Raw genomic sequence first — 13,910 nt, 5'->3', positions numbered from 1 at the left:
AGTTTAATTACCACCTTAATCAGCCACAGAACCAGTGTAATTATTGTGTGTACTGGTTTAGAGATGAGGTGGCAACCCTAAACTGCAACCATCTCACAGAGACCACCAAGCCATGCACAAAAGTTAACACCTGGACAGGGAGCGACTTCTGATGAGAAAGGATGGAGAAAAAACACAGCGCAAGTTCACTGCAGTTAGCTAAAGAAGTGGAAAGCCAAACTGGGACTATTGTTTCCCATGACACAATACGGTGTACACTGCAGAGGAATGGCATGCATGGGTGTTGTCCACAAAGGAAGCCTCTCCTAAAGCCCATGCACAAAAAAGCCTGCAAAGAATTTGCCAGGGCCCATGCTGAAAAAGAGGACGACTACTGGGACTTGTATTCTGAAGTGATGAGTCCAAGATAAAATGTTTTTGGAACGGATTGCTTCAAAAAAACTGTATGGTGTCACAAAGAGGAGTACAAAGAAAAATGCATGGTGCCGATAGTAAAACATGGTGGTTGCAGTGTCCTCCTCTGGGGCTGCATGAGTGCTGCTGGTGTTGGGGAGCTGCATTATATTGATGGTATCATGAATTCACAGATTTACTGCTTTATATTGAAAGAGAAGATGCTACCATCACTCCGTGCCCTTGGTCATCGTGCACTTTTCCAACATGACAATGATCCAAATCACACATCTAAGGCCACTGTTGCATTTCCGAAGAAGAACAGGGTGAAAGTGATTCAGTGGCCAAGTAGGTCTCCTGACTTGAACCCAATCTAACACCTAGGGGGAATTCTGAAGAGACAAGTTGAGCATCACTCTCCATCCAGCATCCAGGCTCTAAAAGAGGTCGCTCTTGAAGAATGGAAAAAAAGATAGATGTTGCAATAGGTCGCCACCTTGTTCATTCCATGTCTAGAATACTTGGTGCTGTCCTTACAAAATCATGGGGGGGGGGGGGGTCATACAAAATCGTATATAGAATAGTTTTTGTTGTGGGGTGTATTCATTTCTGCATCAATTTGAGTAAAACTGAAGATTTTGTAATCCAAGTTATATTACCCTTACTATCATGTAATGAGCTAAACAAATGTACTATAAAACTAAGTTTTGAAGTTTTGTCAAAATTGTGCAAAAATTGCTCTTGTGTTCATTGAGGTATTGCATAAAATCTTACTTTTCAAAAGAGGGGGGAATTCATTAATGCTGAGCACTATATTATATATATATATATATATATATATACACACACATACATACATTTACAATACATACATATACACACACACACACACACACACACATTTACAATACATACATACACACACATTTAATAACGAGCAACCTAAACAGTAATTTTTATTAAATGGCATCCCGGTAATAATTTGCCAGCACTCTGCAGCAGATGGTTGGCCACATAGCAAGTTTGTATTTTCAATATAACAGCCCTATTTGCATTTGTATTGGTATGAGTTAGGATGAGATTAGGATACTTGATTCCAAGAAGCATGAGAACCTCTCTGCTAATGCTATAACTGCTAATGGCAGTTCTCGCATGTCACCAGCTAAAATGCTGTCAGTGACAAATGGGAATGTCTCTGTAGACTGCCTCTCATTGTCTAGTTACCTTTCTCATGGTAAAGAAGGCAGTCAGAGTGATGGCAGTATAAGAAGCCTGGTATTAATTATCCCGGTTCCTTGCATGCATAGTCCTGTTTTCCTCATGAGGAATGTCCTAATTGATTAAATATGCGGTGAGTGACAAAATAAAAATCTCTACACAAAGGGCTCCGCAGTTGCTAAGTTCTAGCAAAGGACACAATTGCGATCATGATTTGAAAGAACAAGTAAAGAACACCAGCTAGAAACCCATCAAAGAGCTCAGCTAATATTTAGACTACAAAATCATCATCTTTATTCTACTTGGAAATCAACATGTGCTGATGTCTTCAACTCATGAAAAATATACCAGCAACCACCAGATACAATACACACACAGTTGGAAAAACAATACACCATATAAAATACGTAATTAAAGTGGAACACCAAGTACATTTTGATATAGTTCAAATTAATGTAAGAACATAAGCCAGTCATTTATACTTTTTACCATTCTAATGATATTTTGTGGCTGTAAACTCCCCAGACTGAATAGATAAAACCATTGTCATTTCCATGTGACGACACTACATTTCAGACTTTTGTACATAGGCCTTTGCCTCAGAACAGCTTTTCTTCCCATGCAAGTTAATTAGAATACAAGTAGCTCAAAAAGTCTGAGGAAGAGGTCAGAACCATATCAAATGAAAGCTGAATGCACCTGCATTCATGCTGTATTTGCCTGTCCACACAGGCCCAACTTAGATTCTGCTGACCACGGCCGCTGATAAGGATGTGCCACCAGTTCTCCTGTAGGGGGCCCAGGCAGCAGGGGGAAATCAGATGTTGGCAGGACAAGGAGGATGATTGGTGCTGCGGGGGTGGAATTACAGGAATGATGTCCTGTGTCTCCCCCTGCAGCAACTGAAGCCATTTCCTCCCCCTCTCCCTCCAGCTTCTGCAGGAGACACACAGCACATCGTTTCTGTAATTGCCCCACCCCCTGCAGCACACATCATCCTCCCTGTCCCCCCCACCCCCAGCACTACCGGCTTTCCTCTCCCAACGGCTGCTGTTGGCACACGGGGGTAAGGGGGTGTTCTGGATGGAGAGCTGGGGAATGGGCCAGTAAATATGTAATTTACCGGCCTCTTCCTTTTCTGAATGACCACAATGAGTGATCAGTACTGTGTTCATTCATAACTGAAGCATAGTAAACTTTATTTAATAAACGAGACCCACCAGCATGTTACCCACTCAGCCTTCTGGATGGAAGATGTTCTTCAGGGCAGATGCACACTGACTAGTGTTTACTCACTACTCCACCTTATCTATTTATTACTATTTATTAGAATAATGGATGCCAGGAATTGTAATTTCAGCACAGGAATGATCAGGAGAAGAAGAGCTCACCCTAGTGAAATGTCCCTTCCCTCCTGCAAAGCTATAGCTTCTGAAATGTGGGTCCAAAGTGTACGGCATCATGGACCATGAAGTCTTCAAATTGTATTAATTCTTTTAGGGCCTAGTTCACAGTAGTGTGATGCAATTTTGATCCAACAGACATGATTTTAGGTCTTAGGGGTACTACTACTTTTCATGGACCAAGTATTTGCCTGGGAGGGGACTAAAATCACTTTCCAAATCACATTAAAGTTGTACATTCATGCGATTTCTATACACACACATATACACACACACACATTTGTATTAGATTTGACTTTTTAATTAATATGAAAATTATATGAATTTATGGTCTGCCATTTTTGGGACCTTTAGCACATGAAATGCTCAAGAAAAATGTATCCCTTTAAATCCTATGTATGTCTTCACAATGGTCCATTGCACTTCTGTTGCGGTGTTAAAAAAAAAAAAAAATCTTGCTTGCTGCATTTTTAGTCCGTTAAAAAAAATGCACTAAAAACCCACCTCCCTATTGAAATGCATTAAACACAGCAAGGACACATCAATAACGCACCAATGTTACGTTTCTGATGTGTTTTTTTAGTCACATGACCTATGAAAAACAAACCATAAAGCATAAGCACATAAGCAAAATTGGGTGCGTTTTCTGCGCCATTATCGGCACCTTTTTCTCTATCGGCAAAATGCCAAAAACATCATTTTCAGCCACCGAAATTTTGGTGCATCTCTAACAAACATTTTGGCAAAACAGCCCCGTGCTGACTTACATTGATATGAACAGACACCACTGAAAACGTGATGGTTCGACTCAAACTGCACTAGTGCATACCAGACAAAGGGGCTAATGTGGTTCTAAAAGGCAGAAGGTTTTTTTTTTTTATCTTACTGCATTCTATTGTAACATTCCACTTGGTGTATCAATATAAAAAACAGACAAGTACGTTGAGTGCTCCCATACTGTGTGAACCGGCTTCCTGCCGAGTACTTATAAGAGGTTCTCCTACCATCTCCGAAAAGCCAAAACTCGCCCACACCCCAGTGGATTTTTCCCACATTCTTTCTGAGATGGCCATCTTCGAGATGCCAACTGTATGCAGAAGAATGTTAGTGGGCATACAGGCAGCCCTAGGGGATGATTATGATGGTGGGCCATCAGGTGCAGATAACCCCACAGCCATCACTGCCTGTAAAGAAGCACCTACAGCAAAGAAACTTGCTTTCCATGGATGTTCACTTTACAAAACGACCTCAACAAGTTTAAAGCGGACTCAACTGAACTTTGTGCTCTGCAATGGCAAGTAAAAGCCCTACAAGAAAAATGAAAGCTTGTGGATAGCAGGGAAGGAATCACAAGCGCTATTTAAGTGTAGCATATGAAGTTTAATAGCAGCTATGTACGCACAACGACAAGCCATATATTGGGCATTTGAACAGTGCTGCAGGATGTCCTTGTTGGCAGAGCAGAGTCAAGATGGCCTCAGGGGCTGGACCTCAGGAGAATGCTGCCAGTGGATGCCGGCACTTCCTAGAACAGCGGGCCGCTCTCAATGGCTCGTCCTGATGTCACTTCCTGAAGAAGGAGCACATGCTCCAAAAACAAGTCGTTTAGGAGATCTCCCTGCACCTGGAAGGGACATCAAGACGAGCTGTTGTGAGCGCCCCGCTGTTCTAGGAAGTGCCGGCATCCATTGGCCGCATCACCCCAAGGCCCAGCCCACGAGGCCATCCTGACTCTGTTCTTCCAACAGGGACATCTTGCAGTGCTGTTCAAATGCCCAATATATGGCTTGTCATTGCAAGTACATTTCTACATAGCTGTTATTAAAGTTCATATGCTACACTTAGATGGCACTTATGTTTCCTTCCCAGCTATCCACAAGCTCCTTCTTTCTTGCACACTGAGCTGCCACCTAAAAGGACCCTGCATATAGACTTGTCCTATGGATTGCCTTATGGACTAAATTGTTATTATTACAATCGTTACCAGTGGGGCTCAATCATATCCCCTTTTTTTGCGCCAATATTTTTGTCCTATGCTGCTAAGAACAATTAAATAATACTGAAAAACAGGCTCAGCTGCAACAATCCCAGGGTGTTGGACATATCTGAACAGGCAGAGGGGGCTACGCCTGTTTAATTTGCTGAGACCTTTCCAACTACCTTACAGGGCCTTGCCAGCCTTCCACTGACCTTTGTGGTAGAGAGCGCTTTTTGTCTCCCAATGCCTCCAATCCCAGGGACCCCTCTGAGTTACTTTTTGATACAACTGCTGCTTTACAAGAATCTGGATATGATCCTTGCTGCTGCCAGAAAACATCCAGACTAAATCCACAAAAATGCTTAAATCTTACTATTTCCAGACTACTCTCCAGAGATCCAACAATACAGGAGGTCCTTTACAGAGGTTCAGAAACATCCTTGGGATAAAGGCATCACGTATCGCCTCATTTATCCTAGCAGGCTCTGTGTAACGGAGGGAAAAACTACCCGATTCTTTGAAAACTGCTGCTGTTTTCAACTGGATAGATGCCTGTTTAATGAGGGGGCATCTTTTCCAATCGATAATCTTTACCTGGCGCTACCTCACACTACCTAATCACAAGTATAAGTGAAACATTATATGTTATAGCTACTTTGTTCTAGTTTTTACACAGTATTCAGTGGGAGAGACCCCTTTATGTGAAATGCAAGCGCCTTTTTTTTTTTCACTGGTGTATCCCACTACGAGGCAGGCCTTGGCCTGCCACCATGGGTAAGGCAGCTGTGGACATACTCTATAACCTCAGTGTGGTGGTGCTTGTCTGATGGGGGCTAGTATTTTCTCTTGGACAAACTCCATAGCAGACCATTCTCATTTGGAACAGTTGTTCCTGGTTACTTTCTAGGGTATAGACCTCAGCACTGTAAATGGTTTCATGTGATTTGAACAGGAATGCGGTGCCGTTTCCCGCACTGCAAGAGAGGAAAGAGAGGGGGAGAGAGAGATGCCAAGTCGCCAATAATATAGCAATATTTATTCAATAAAAGGGTTCAAATGAAACATGATTGCACTCACAGACATCACTGGAGACAGGCATAAAACAAGCTCAGTGTAAAGCCCCCAGTCCAAAGTTCAGTCCCTACTAGAACTGCTGGAGAAAGTGCTGGGAGCCCAAAGCAGGAATCCAGGCAAGGCACGGAGAGATGCTGTGGGAGACTCAATCTGTCAAAGCAGCTGTCAGATGTCCAGGATGCTATGGCCAATCAGAACATGTTTTGGAGGCCACACCATGCCTCCTTTATCAGTATTCTGATTGACCACAGTATCCTGGACATCTGACAGCTCCTTTGACCACAGTATCCTGGACATCGGACAGCTCCTTTGACAGTCTGAGTCTCCCGTGGCATCTTTCTGTGGCTTGCCTGGATTCCTGCTACATTTGGATGGAGGCACCCTCTTCTTCATGTACTTTTTCTATGTGTATTAGGTTCACAGAACCCCACTTAGGGGAGCAGCCACCATCTGACTGGATTTTTTTTTATTATCCTGGTCTATAAAAAAACTCTCACCTCCCAATCTTCCTCTTAGCATTCTTCAGTGTGTTGCACTAGTGCTGTAGCTTTTTATCCTTTTATCAAAAGTATATATTTTGGGCAAATTAAGGCATACTCAGAAGTTTAGGGGCAACACAACAGTCTAGCTGTACCAGTATTTATTTGCTACATTTAAGACCGACTTTCTAAATATCAAGCAGCCTTGCTAAGTGACTGAGATCAGATCAGAATCCCTTAGCTATACAGACCTCTTGTTCTCCAAATAATTGGCTGGCACTGACAGAAATGCTATTCAGCACTATTAATCAAGAAACAATGCATACATTAGTAATGACTAACTTACAACTACACTAGACAGTGCTTGGGTAAGGGAACGTCACTCACCATTTCAAATTCTTCAGGGTCAGCCGACATACCACGCATGCCATAACGGTGAGCATCTTTTGCAAGGCGATTGGCAAATTCCTCTCCTGTTCCTGTTTGAGACCCATAAAATACAACTATGTTTTTTCCCTACATACAAAAGAGAAAAAAAAAAGTGCTATTAGTATTTAAAGTACACTTAATCTGGTAAAAGTAGCAAATTTAAAATACATGTTAGTATGCAAAAAATAAAAATAAATGTACATTTTTCTCCTGCAGTGCAAACATATGTGCCTTTATTCATTTGCTGTAAAAGGTGGACATTGCTTTTAGGAATAACTTCTCTCTCACTGTTCAGGCCCTTACTGAAGCACCATACAATGTAAACTTTTGCGGGTTTGCATATAACTGACTGACAGGCAGACTAATGAATTCAGTTTTAGTATACATTTTGCCTTGGGTTTGCAATTCGTTCTGGAGGTTAAATTTAGGTAAAGTCCAATTGAACTTTCGGTTTAAATTTGCTAATTACATCAAAACAAAAAAGGGTGTGCAAAGTCTTCCAGGTAATTTTCTTCAAAACTTAGGTAGAAAATCCTATGTCCTCCTAGCATGCTGCAAACCCTTTTCTCTTTTCAGGATGTGGTCAATTTAGAAGGAAAAAAAACAATTTTACCCGATTTAAACTGAAGGTTCAATTATGTTTTCCATTCACACTTGCGTGACTTGTCATGCGACTTTGGATATTAAAGTCATAGGACAAGTTGTATTGTAGCCCATTCTTTTCATTGGCACCAATTCAAATTGAGGAGACTTAAAGTTGCAGGGACTTTGAAAAGGTGCCTGAACTACTTTGGTGCAACATTTGATGCGACTTTGGTCCAGAGAATGTAAAGTCAGATCAAAGTCGCACCGAAAGTTTAATCAAACTCATATTGAAAGTCGTGCAACTTTGGAGACGCGCTAATGTGAATAGAGCCTAAAGTTAAATTTCAGGTATGGCTGTTTTGGCATGGGTACTGTGGTTCCGACCAATGTGGAAATCACTTTAAGTGACAACACCTACCGCAGTGATCATTGCTAGCTTCCAGGGTCCCTGCCATGGGGCTGCCCTGCTGCGTAGTGAAATCAGGAAGTCACTGGTTTTCCTAATGGATGCAAAGCATTCTTTGACTGAATGGGGTGGAAAGGCAGGGCAGTGACATCACTAACTTGTCCAATAAAAAAAACACTTTGCATTCACTGAGAACAATGCAAAGTGCTCCCTGTAAGTCGCCTATGCTGAGGAAGCAAACTCCTCCTGTGTTCACCAAGCAGCAGGGCAGCTGCTAAGTCTGGGAACCAGAAGACAGCAGCAATCACTGTAGTAGCTTCCATGCTAAGATCAAGTGTAGTATCTGTTCTTATCAGTTGGTATGGAACCTGATGGTTAGTATCGGTGGGGGCCGAAATGAACCAGGGCGCTCCGGAACAACCGGGGGACTGGGAAGTAAGCCACACCAGAGAAAGCCGGATGGGTCCATTGCCTCTGATTTGAATGGGTCCGCCCCTACCAGTTTGAAGGGAGCGAGAAAACTGGATTGGTTCCGTGGCCAGTTAGTACTGCTCCTGGATGTGATTGGTAAGGAACGGCGGATGGCGGTGGGAGGGCCTTTCCTCCTGGGTTGAATCTGGCCTTGCAAAAGGCTTGTCCCCAGTTGAAGGCAGGCTCACCCTAAGCTGTCTAAAGTTCTGATGCCTCCTGGTAGGTTAGGGCTACACTCGGTCTGGCCTTAGGGCCGGGGTAGAAAAAGCCCGTAGTGTATGTGCCCCTGGGGTGGCAGCCCAGGGGTGCCTTAATTCTCACTGGTGAGGGGCAGCTCGCCTTGAGTTTTTCGGCACCATGGTCACTGCACCTACGCACACTTTTTTAAGCACCTGCCTCTTGGGCAAGGCCTTTTGGCTTCGACCAGAGGAATTTTTATTCCGGCCGGAAGGCCTGCCTTCGTTTTTTACTTAGGCACTAATTCACCTCTCCACTTCCCCTCCCCCACCTTTTTGTTTGTGTGTGCTTTTTCTTTGTAGTTTGTCACTTTCTATCACCTTTTTTTCACTTGCACGACTTGTAGGGTGTGGGTCCTCGGGCCCTACCTTGAGTCTTGGGAGGGGGTGGATATGGCCTTTTGGCTTAGTCCGCCCTCTCTCATGGGGTCTCCCTTCGGGGGAGCCCTACTTAGTACTCGGTGGGGGCTGTTTCGGCAGTCCCCCTGAAGAACGGGGTCAGTCTGGTTTCGGCCAGACAGACCATGAGTACCTTAAATCCCTGTCAGGAGTCTTGCGCCCCGGGGGATCGAGGTTCGGGTCCTACCTCTTCGGAGGGAAGACCATTTGTATTCGCACACCCTGTGCACTTTTTGTGTTCCTCACATTTGTGTGTGTGCACTTTTTTATGCACCGGGTGAAGTCTTTTGAGTGTGTTTCACACGCTACAGGCTTTAAAAAAAAGTAGCTTCCATGCGGATCAGCCAGGTATGACACTTGCATAGTTCGATTGGTCCAAGCTTAAAACACATTAAATAAAATAATGTCTGCGATTTTGGTCCTCACAGTTTCAACTGCCACATTTAGTCTTCATTTAAAGTGAAAGGATTTTGACTGGTATCCATAGACAAAAAACTTTTAACTTTAGTACACTTTATCATGGACTAAGTCCTGGTCCACACTGGTGCGATGCGGGAAACCCTGCAATTCAGTGCCAGTTCCCGCATCACACCTCAATCGCATACTGGTTCACGCTGACATCTGCGAACTGCTATGGGGCGTCAATGTAAAGTTAATGACACCCCCAGATCGGTTTGCAGGTTGTAGTGCGAACTGCCAAAGTGGCAGGAATCGGATAGCATAGGTGCGAACAGCCTTGCAATTTAAATCAAGTGCAGAACAAAAAAAAAGGGTCCTGCACCATTTTGGTGCAAATACAATGCAATTTCAGCCATTAGTATTGTACAATCATGATGTGATCTGTGCAGCAATGCGGTGCAAATCACATGCGATGTCTGATCGCACAAGTGTGAACCCCAGCCTTTGTGTTGATAGGTAGCTTAAGTAACTGTCATAATTTAGTCTACACAAGTTAACAAGCCACTTCTTTCCAGTGACTATATTTTACTTTCTGTGTACATAGTAAAAATGAGAAAGACCACTCCAATATAATTCATCAATGTGCATAAAATACATTCCTACAGCCATCACAGCAACAAAATTAGAACTCACCGTCTTTTTCATCTTTTCCACAAAGCTGCTCTCCCTGGAAGAGGTTGTCCTACACATAAAAACAGCACAATTTTTGTATTAGAACATTAAGAAGAATTAGTTTTAGGTGTACAACAAAATCACAAATGCAGACTTGACTACATTGTTAAATACATGAATGCTAAGCTGTATTAGCTGCATGCGTGTAAATACACATCCAGAGACTGCGATTGGGGGCAGAATCAACACTTGAGATCATTGAGAATTTCATAATTCACACTGGACCTCACTTCTGCATGAAAACAGCTACCTCCACTACAACTGGAAAAGAAGTCCACTACAATATAACAGGGAGAGTACTAAAATAAAGTAAACATCCTTTTTAGTTCTAGTTAAAAATACATACATTGAGCCCCCATTCACACTAGGGCGACTCACGAGGCGACTTGTGTCGCCCCAGGTCGCCCCAGGTCGCTTGACATGACCAAACCAATGTAAATGAATCAGTGCCGTCTTAATTGCCGCTATTAAGGTCGCTCCGACTTCAGAAAAGGGTCCTGTACTACTTTCAGGCGACCAGTGATCCGACCTGTCCCATATACTTCAATGGGAGTCGCCTCCTTATCTTAATTGAAGCGACCTGTAATCCGACTTGTCATCCGACTTTGCTAAAAAATGGTAGTGAACAAGAAAAGAGCATAATTTTCTTGCAGGCATTAGCGGTCATTTTTTTAGGCAGGCATGTCATTTTTTGGATTTCGTTTCTGGGGGGTCTAAAAAGTGTCCCTGTCAAGTTTCAGCTCTGTAGCATGTCCAGAACCCCTAAAAAAAAATCATTTTTCTTTTAATTTTTTGTAGTGTCTTTACCAGCTGTCTTTTATTCTTGCTGGCATTCATGAGTGGTCATTTTTTTAGGCAGGCATGTCATTTTTTGGATTTCGTTTCTGGGGGGTCTAAAAAGTGTCTCTGTCAAGTTTCAGCTCTGTAGCATGTCCAGAACCCCTAAAAAAAAATCATTTTTCTTTTAATTTTTTGTAGTGTTTTACCAGCTGTCTTTTATTCTTGCAGGCATTTAGCGGGCATTTTTTTAGGCAGGCATGTCATTTTTTTGTATTTAGTGTCTGGGGGGTCTAAAAAGTGTCCCTGTCAAGTTTCAGCTATGTAGCATGTCCAGAACCCCTAAAAAAAATCATTTTTCTTTTAATTTTTTGTAGTGTTTTACCAGCTGTCTTATTCTTGCAGGCATTTAGCGGGCATTTTTTTAGGCAGGCATGTCATTTTTTTGTATTTAGTGTCTGGGGGGTCAAAAAAGTGTCCCTGTCAAGTTTCAGCTATGTAGCATGTCCAGAACCCCTAAAAAAAATCATTTTTCTTTTAATTTTTTGTAGTGTTTTACCAGCTGTCTTTTATTCTTGCAGGCATTTAGCGGGCATTTTTTTAGGCAGGCATGTCATTTTTTTGTATTTAGTGTCTGGGGGGTCTAAAAAGTGTACCTGTCAATTTTCAGCTCTGTAGCATGTCCAGAACCCCTAAAAAACATCATTTTTACTATATTTTCAGGGATACGGCTTCTCTGCGGCTGGCTTTTTTTCTTGCAGGCATTTAGCGGGCATTTTTTTAGGCAGGCATGTCATTTTCTGGATTTAGTGTCTGGGGGGTCAAAAAAGTGTCCCTGTCAAGTTTCAGCTATGTAGCATGTCCAGAACCCCTAAAAAAAATCATTTTTCTTTTAATTTTTTGTAGTGTTTTACCAGCTGTCTTTTATTCTTGCAGGCATTTAGCGGGCATTTTTTTAGGCAGGCATGTCATTTTTTTGTATTTAGTGTCTGGGGGGTCTAAGTGTACCTGTCAATTTTCAGCTCTGTGATTGGCCAAATAAAAAGTTGCCTCGCGATTAGGTCGCGTCAAAGTCGCGCTAAGTCGCGCTAAGTCGCGCCAAAGTCGCGTCAAAGTCGCGCCAAAGTCGCGTCAAAATCGCGTCAAAGTCGCGCTGGAAGCGACGCTACTTTAGTGGTAGCGGCAGTGTGAACCAGCACTAAAAGTACATGTAGTTTCCAAGTGAAAACATAAAAAAACACACAGAATTTTTGAGCGAAAACAGAAAATACTTTAACCACTTCCGGACCAGTGACGTCACTGGACTTCGGATGGTTATATCGATATGATGCCTGCACCTGCTTTTTAGAGCCGGCAGTCAACCCTCTTGTAAAAGCAATCCTAGCAGTTAACGGTTGACCCAACATCATTTCCGCTTTACCTGGATATGAATGGCTCCATTTTTAAAAAATCAAAAGCATTTGAAAACACTGATCTTGGTGTTTTGAATGCCATTAAGGGCAGAGGAGGGGTCTGGGGTCTTCTAGACCCCAGATCTCTTCATAAAGAGATCCCGTCACATGCCTATTTGCGGTCTCAAGGATGTTTACATTCCTTGTGACAGCAATAAAATTGATATAAAAAACTAAAGTAACAGTGTAAAAAAAAAAAAAAAAACACACCAAATGTATAAAATAAAAAAATTAAAGTGCTCAAAAAGGCGAATGCAAGTGTCGGTTCCGCACACACACAGCGATCGTCCCTCACATGTGAAGTATCACTGCAAACATCAGACCATGGTCAGTAATTCTAGCACCAGACCTCCTGTGTAAATCTAAAGTGGAACCTGTAAAGGCTTTTAAAGCCTCACCTATGGATAGTAAAATTTATATTGTTTGCATGGGCATGTGCAATTTAAAAGCATGAAATGCTTGGTATCCATTTACTTGGCATAACATTTATATTTTACAAATAATTGGCTTTCATTTTTTCCCAAACAATTGCATTAAAAAAACACCGCTGCACAAATACCGTGTTATTTAAAAAAAATTGCAAGACCCACCAATTTATTCTCTAGGGCCTTTGCTTTAAAAAAACATAAGGTTTGGGGATTCTAAGTATTGTCAAGCAAAAAATACTGACTGTTACATGTAAACAAAAAGTGCCAGAAAAGGCCTGGTCTGAAAGTGGTAATACGCATGTCCAATCAAAGTTTTGTCTATTGATCTTTAGGTCATTAAGGAACCACCCCTAAAATAGAATGAACAATACTAATCAAGTTCAAACTGTATGTCAATGATAGAATCAAAAACAGAATACAGAATAACCTTTGCATATGGGAACTTCCCCTCCAACTACTTAGATTCAACTTACACTGGGTTCACATCTATGCATCTGATGCATTTTTGAGGCTTTTTTCCCCAGCACATTTTGCTTTTTCTTTTTATGTGCATTTTTGGTGCGTTTAATGCTTTTTGCATTTTTGGATTTAAAATGTTGCTAGGAGAATGTATCTTATGTCATGCAGGAAACACACCAAGAGCTCATGTACATTTTACATAGTAGTTAAGGTTGAATAAAGACAACAATCCATCCAGTTCAACCTGTGTAGGTGTGTGTCTCAGTGATGATATTCCTTTCCCATATCTCTGAATATTGTGTTCTTTGAGATGCACGGCCAAGAGATGCATTTTTGATGCAATTCCATTAAAATCTATGGAGCTAAAAACACACCATGCTGCGTGTTAAAAAATCCCTGCACATTTCTATTTAAATTTCTTATAAAATGCATTGCTGGAAACTGCATAGACTGTAGTGCATTTCTGCAAATGCACTGAAAAAAAAAAATGCATATGCGTGAACCTAGTTTAAGGCAAGGTATTTTGGTACAAAAAGAAAAAGAAAAAAACTCAAAACATCAGGTCTTACCGTATAAAAAGTAATGCTTAGGGT

General features: G+C 41.9%; 1 protein-coding gene across 1 annotated transcript in view; it reads right to left on the bottom strand.

Moving 5' to 3' along the window:
• POR (cytochrome p450 oxidoreductase) overlaps positions 1 to 13,910 on the bottom strand; it is a 141,708-nt gene that overhangs the window by 30,295 nt on the left and 97,503 nt on the right. The window contains exons 3-4 of the mRNA XM_082244640.1: positions 10,164 to 10,212; positions 6,933 to 7,061 (exon numbers count right to left, since the gene is read on the bottom strand). Of these exons, the coding sequence (XP_082100766.1) occupies positions 6,933 to 7,061; positions 10,164 to 10,212 (178 nt within the window). The remainder of the gene's footprint in view (positions 1 to 6,932; positions 7,062 to 10,163; positions 10,213 to 13,910) is intronic.

This window comes from Pelophylax lessonae (assembly GCF_965119305.1).
Source record: "Pelophylax lessonae genome assembly, chromosome: 2".
Lineage (NCBI taxonomy): Eukaryota > Metazoa > Chordata > Amphibia > Anura > Ranidae > Pelophylax > Pelophylax lessonae.
Note: the sequence above shows the minus strand (reverse complement) of the source record. Positions and strands in the feature narration are given on the sequence as shown.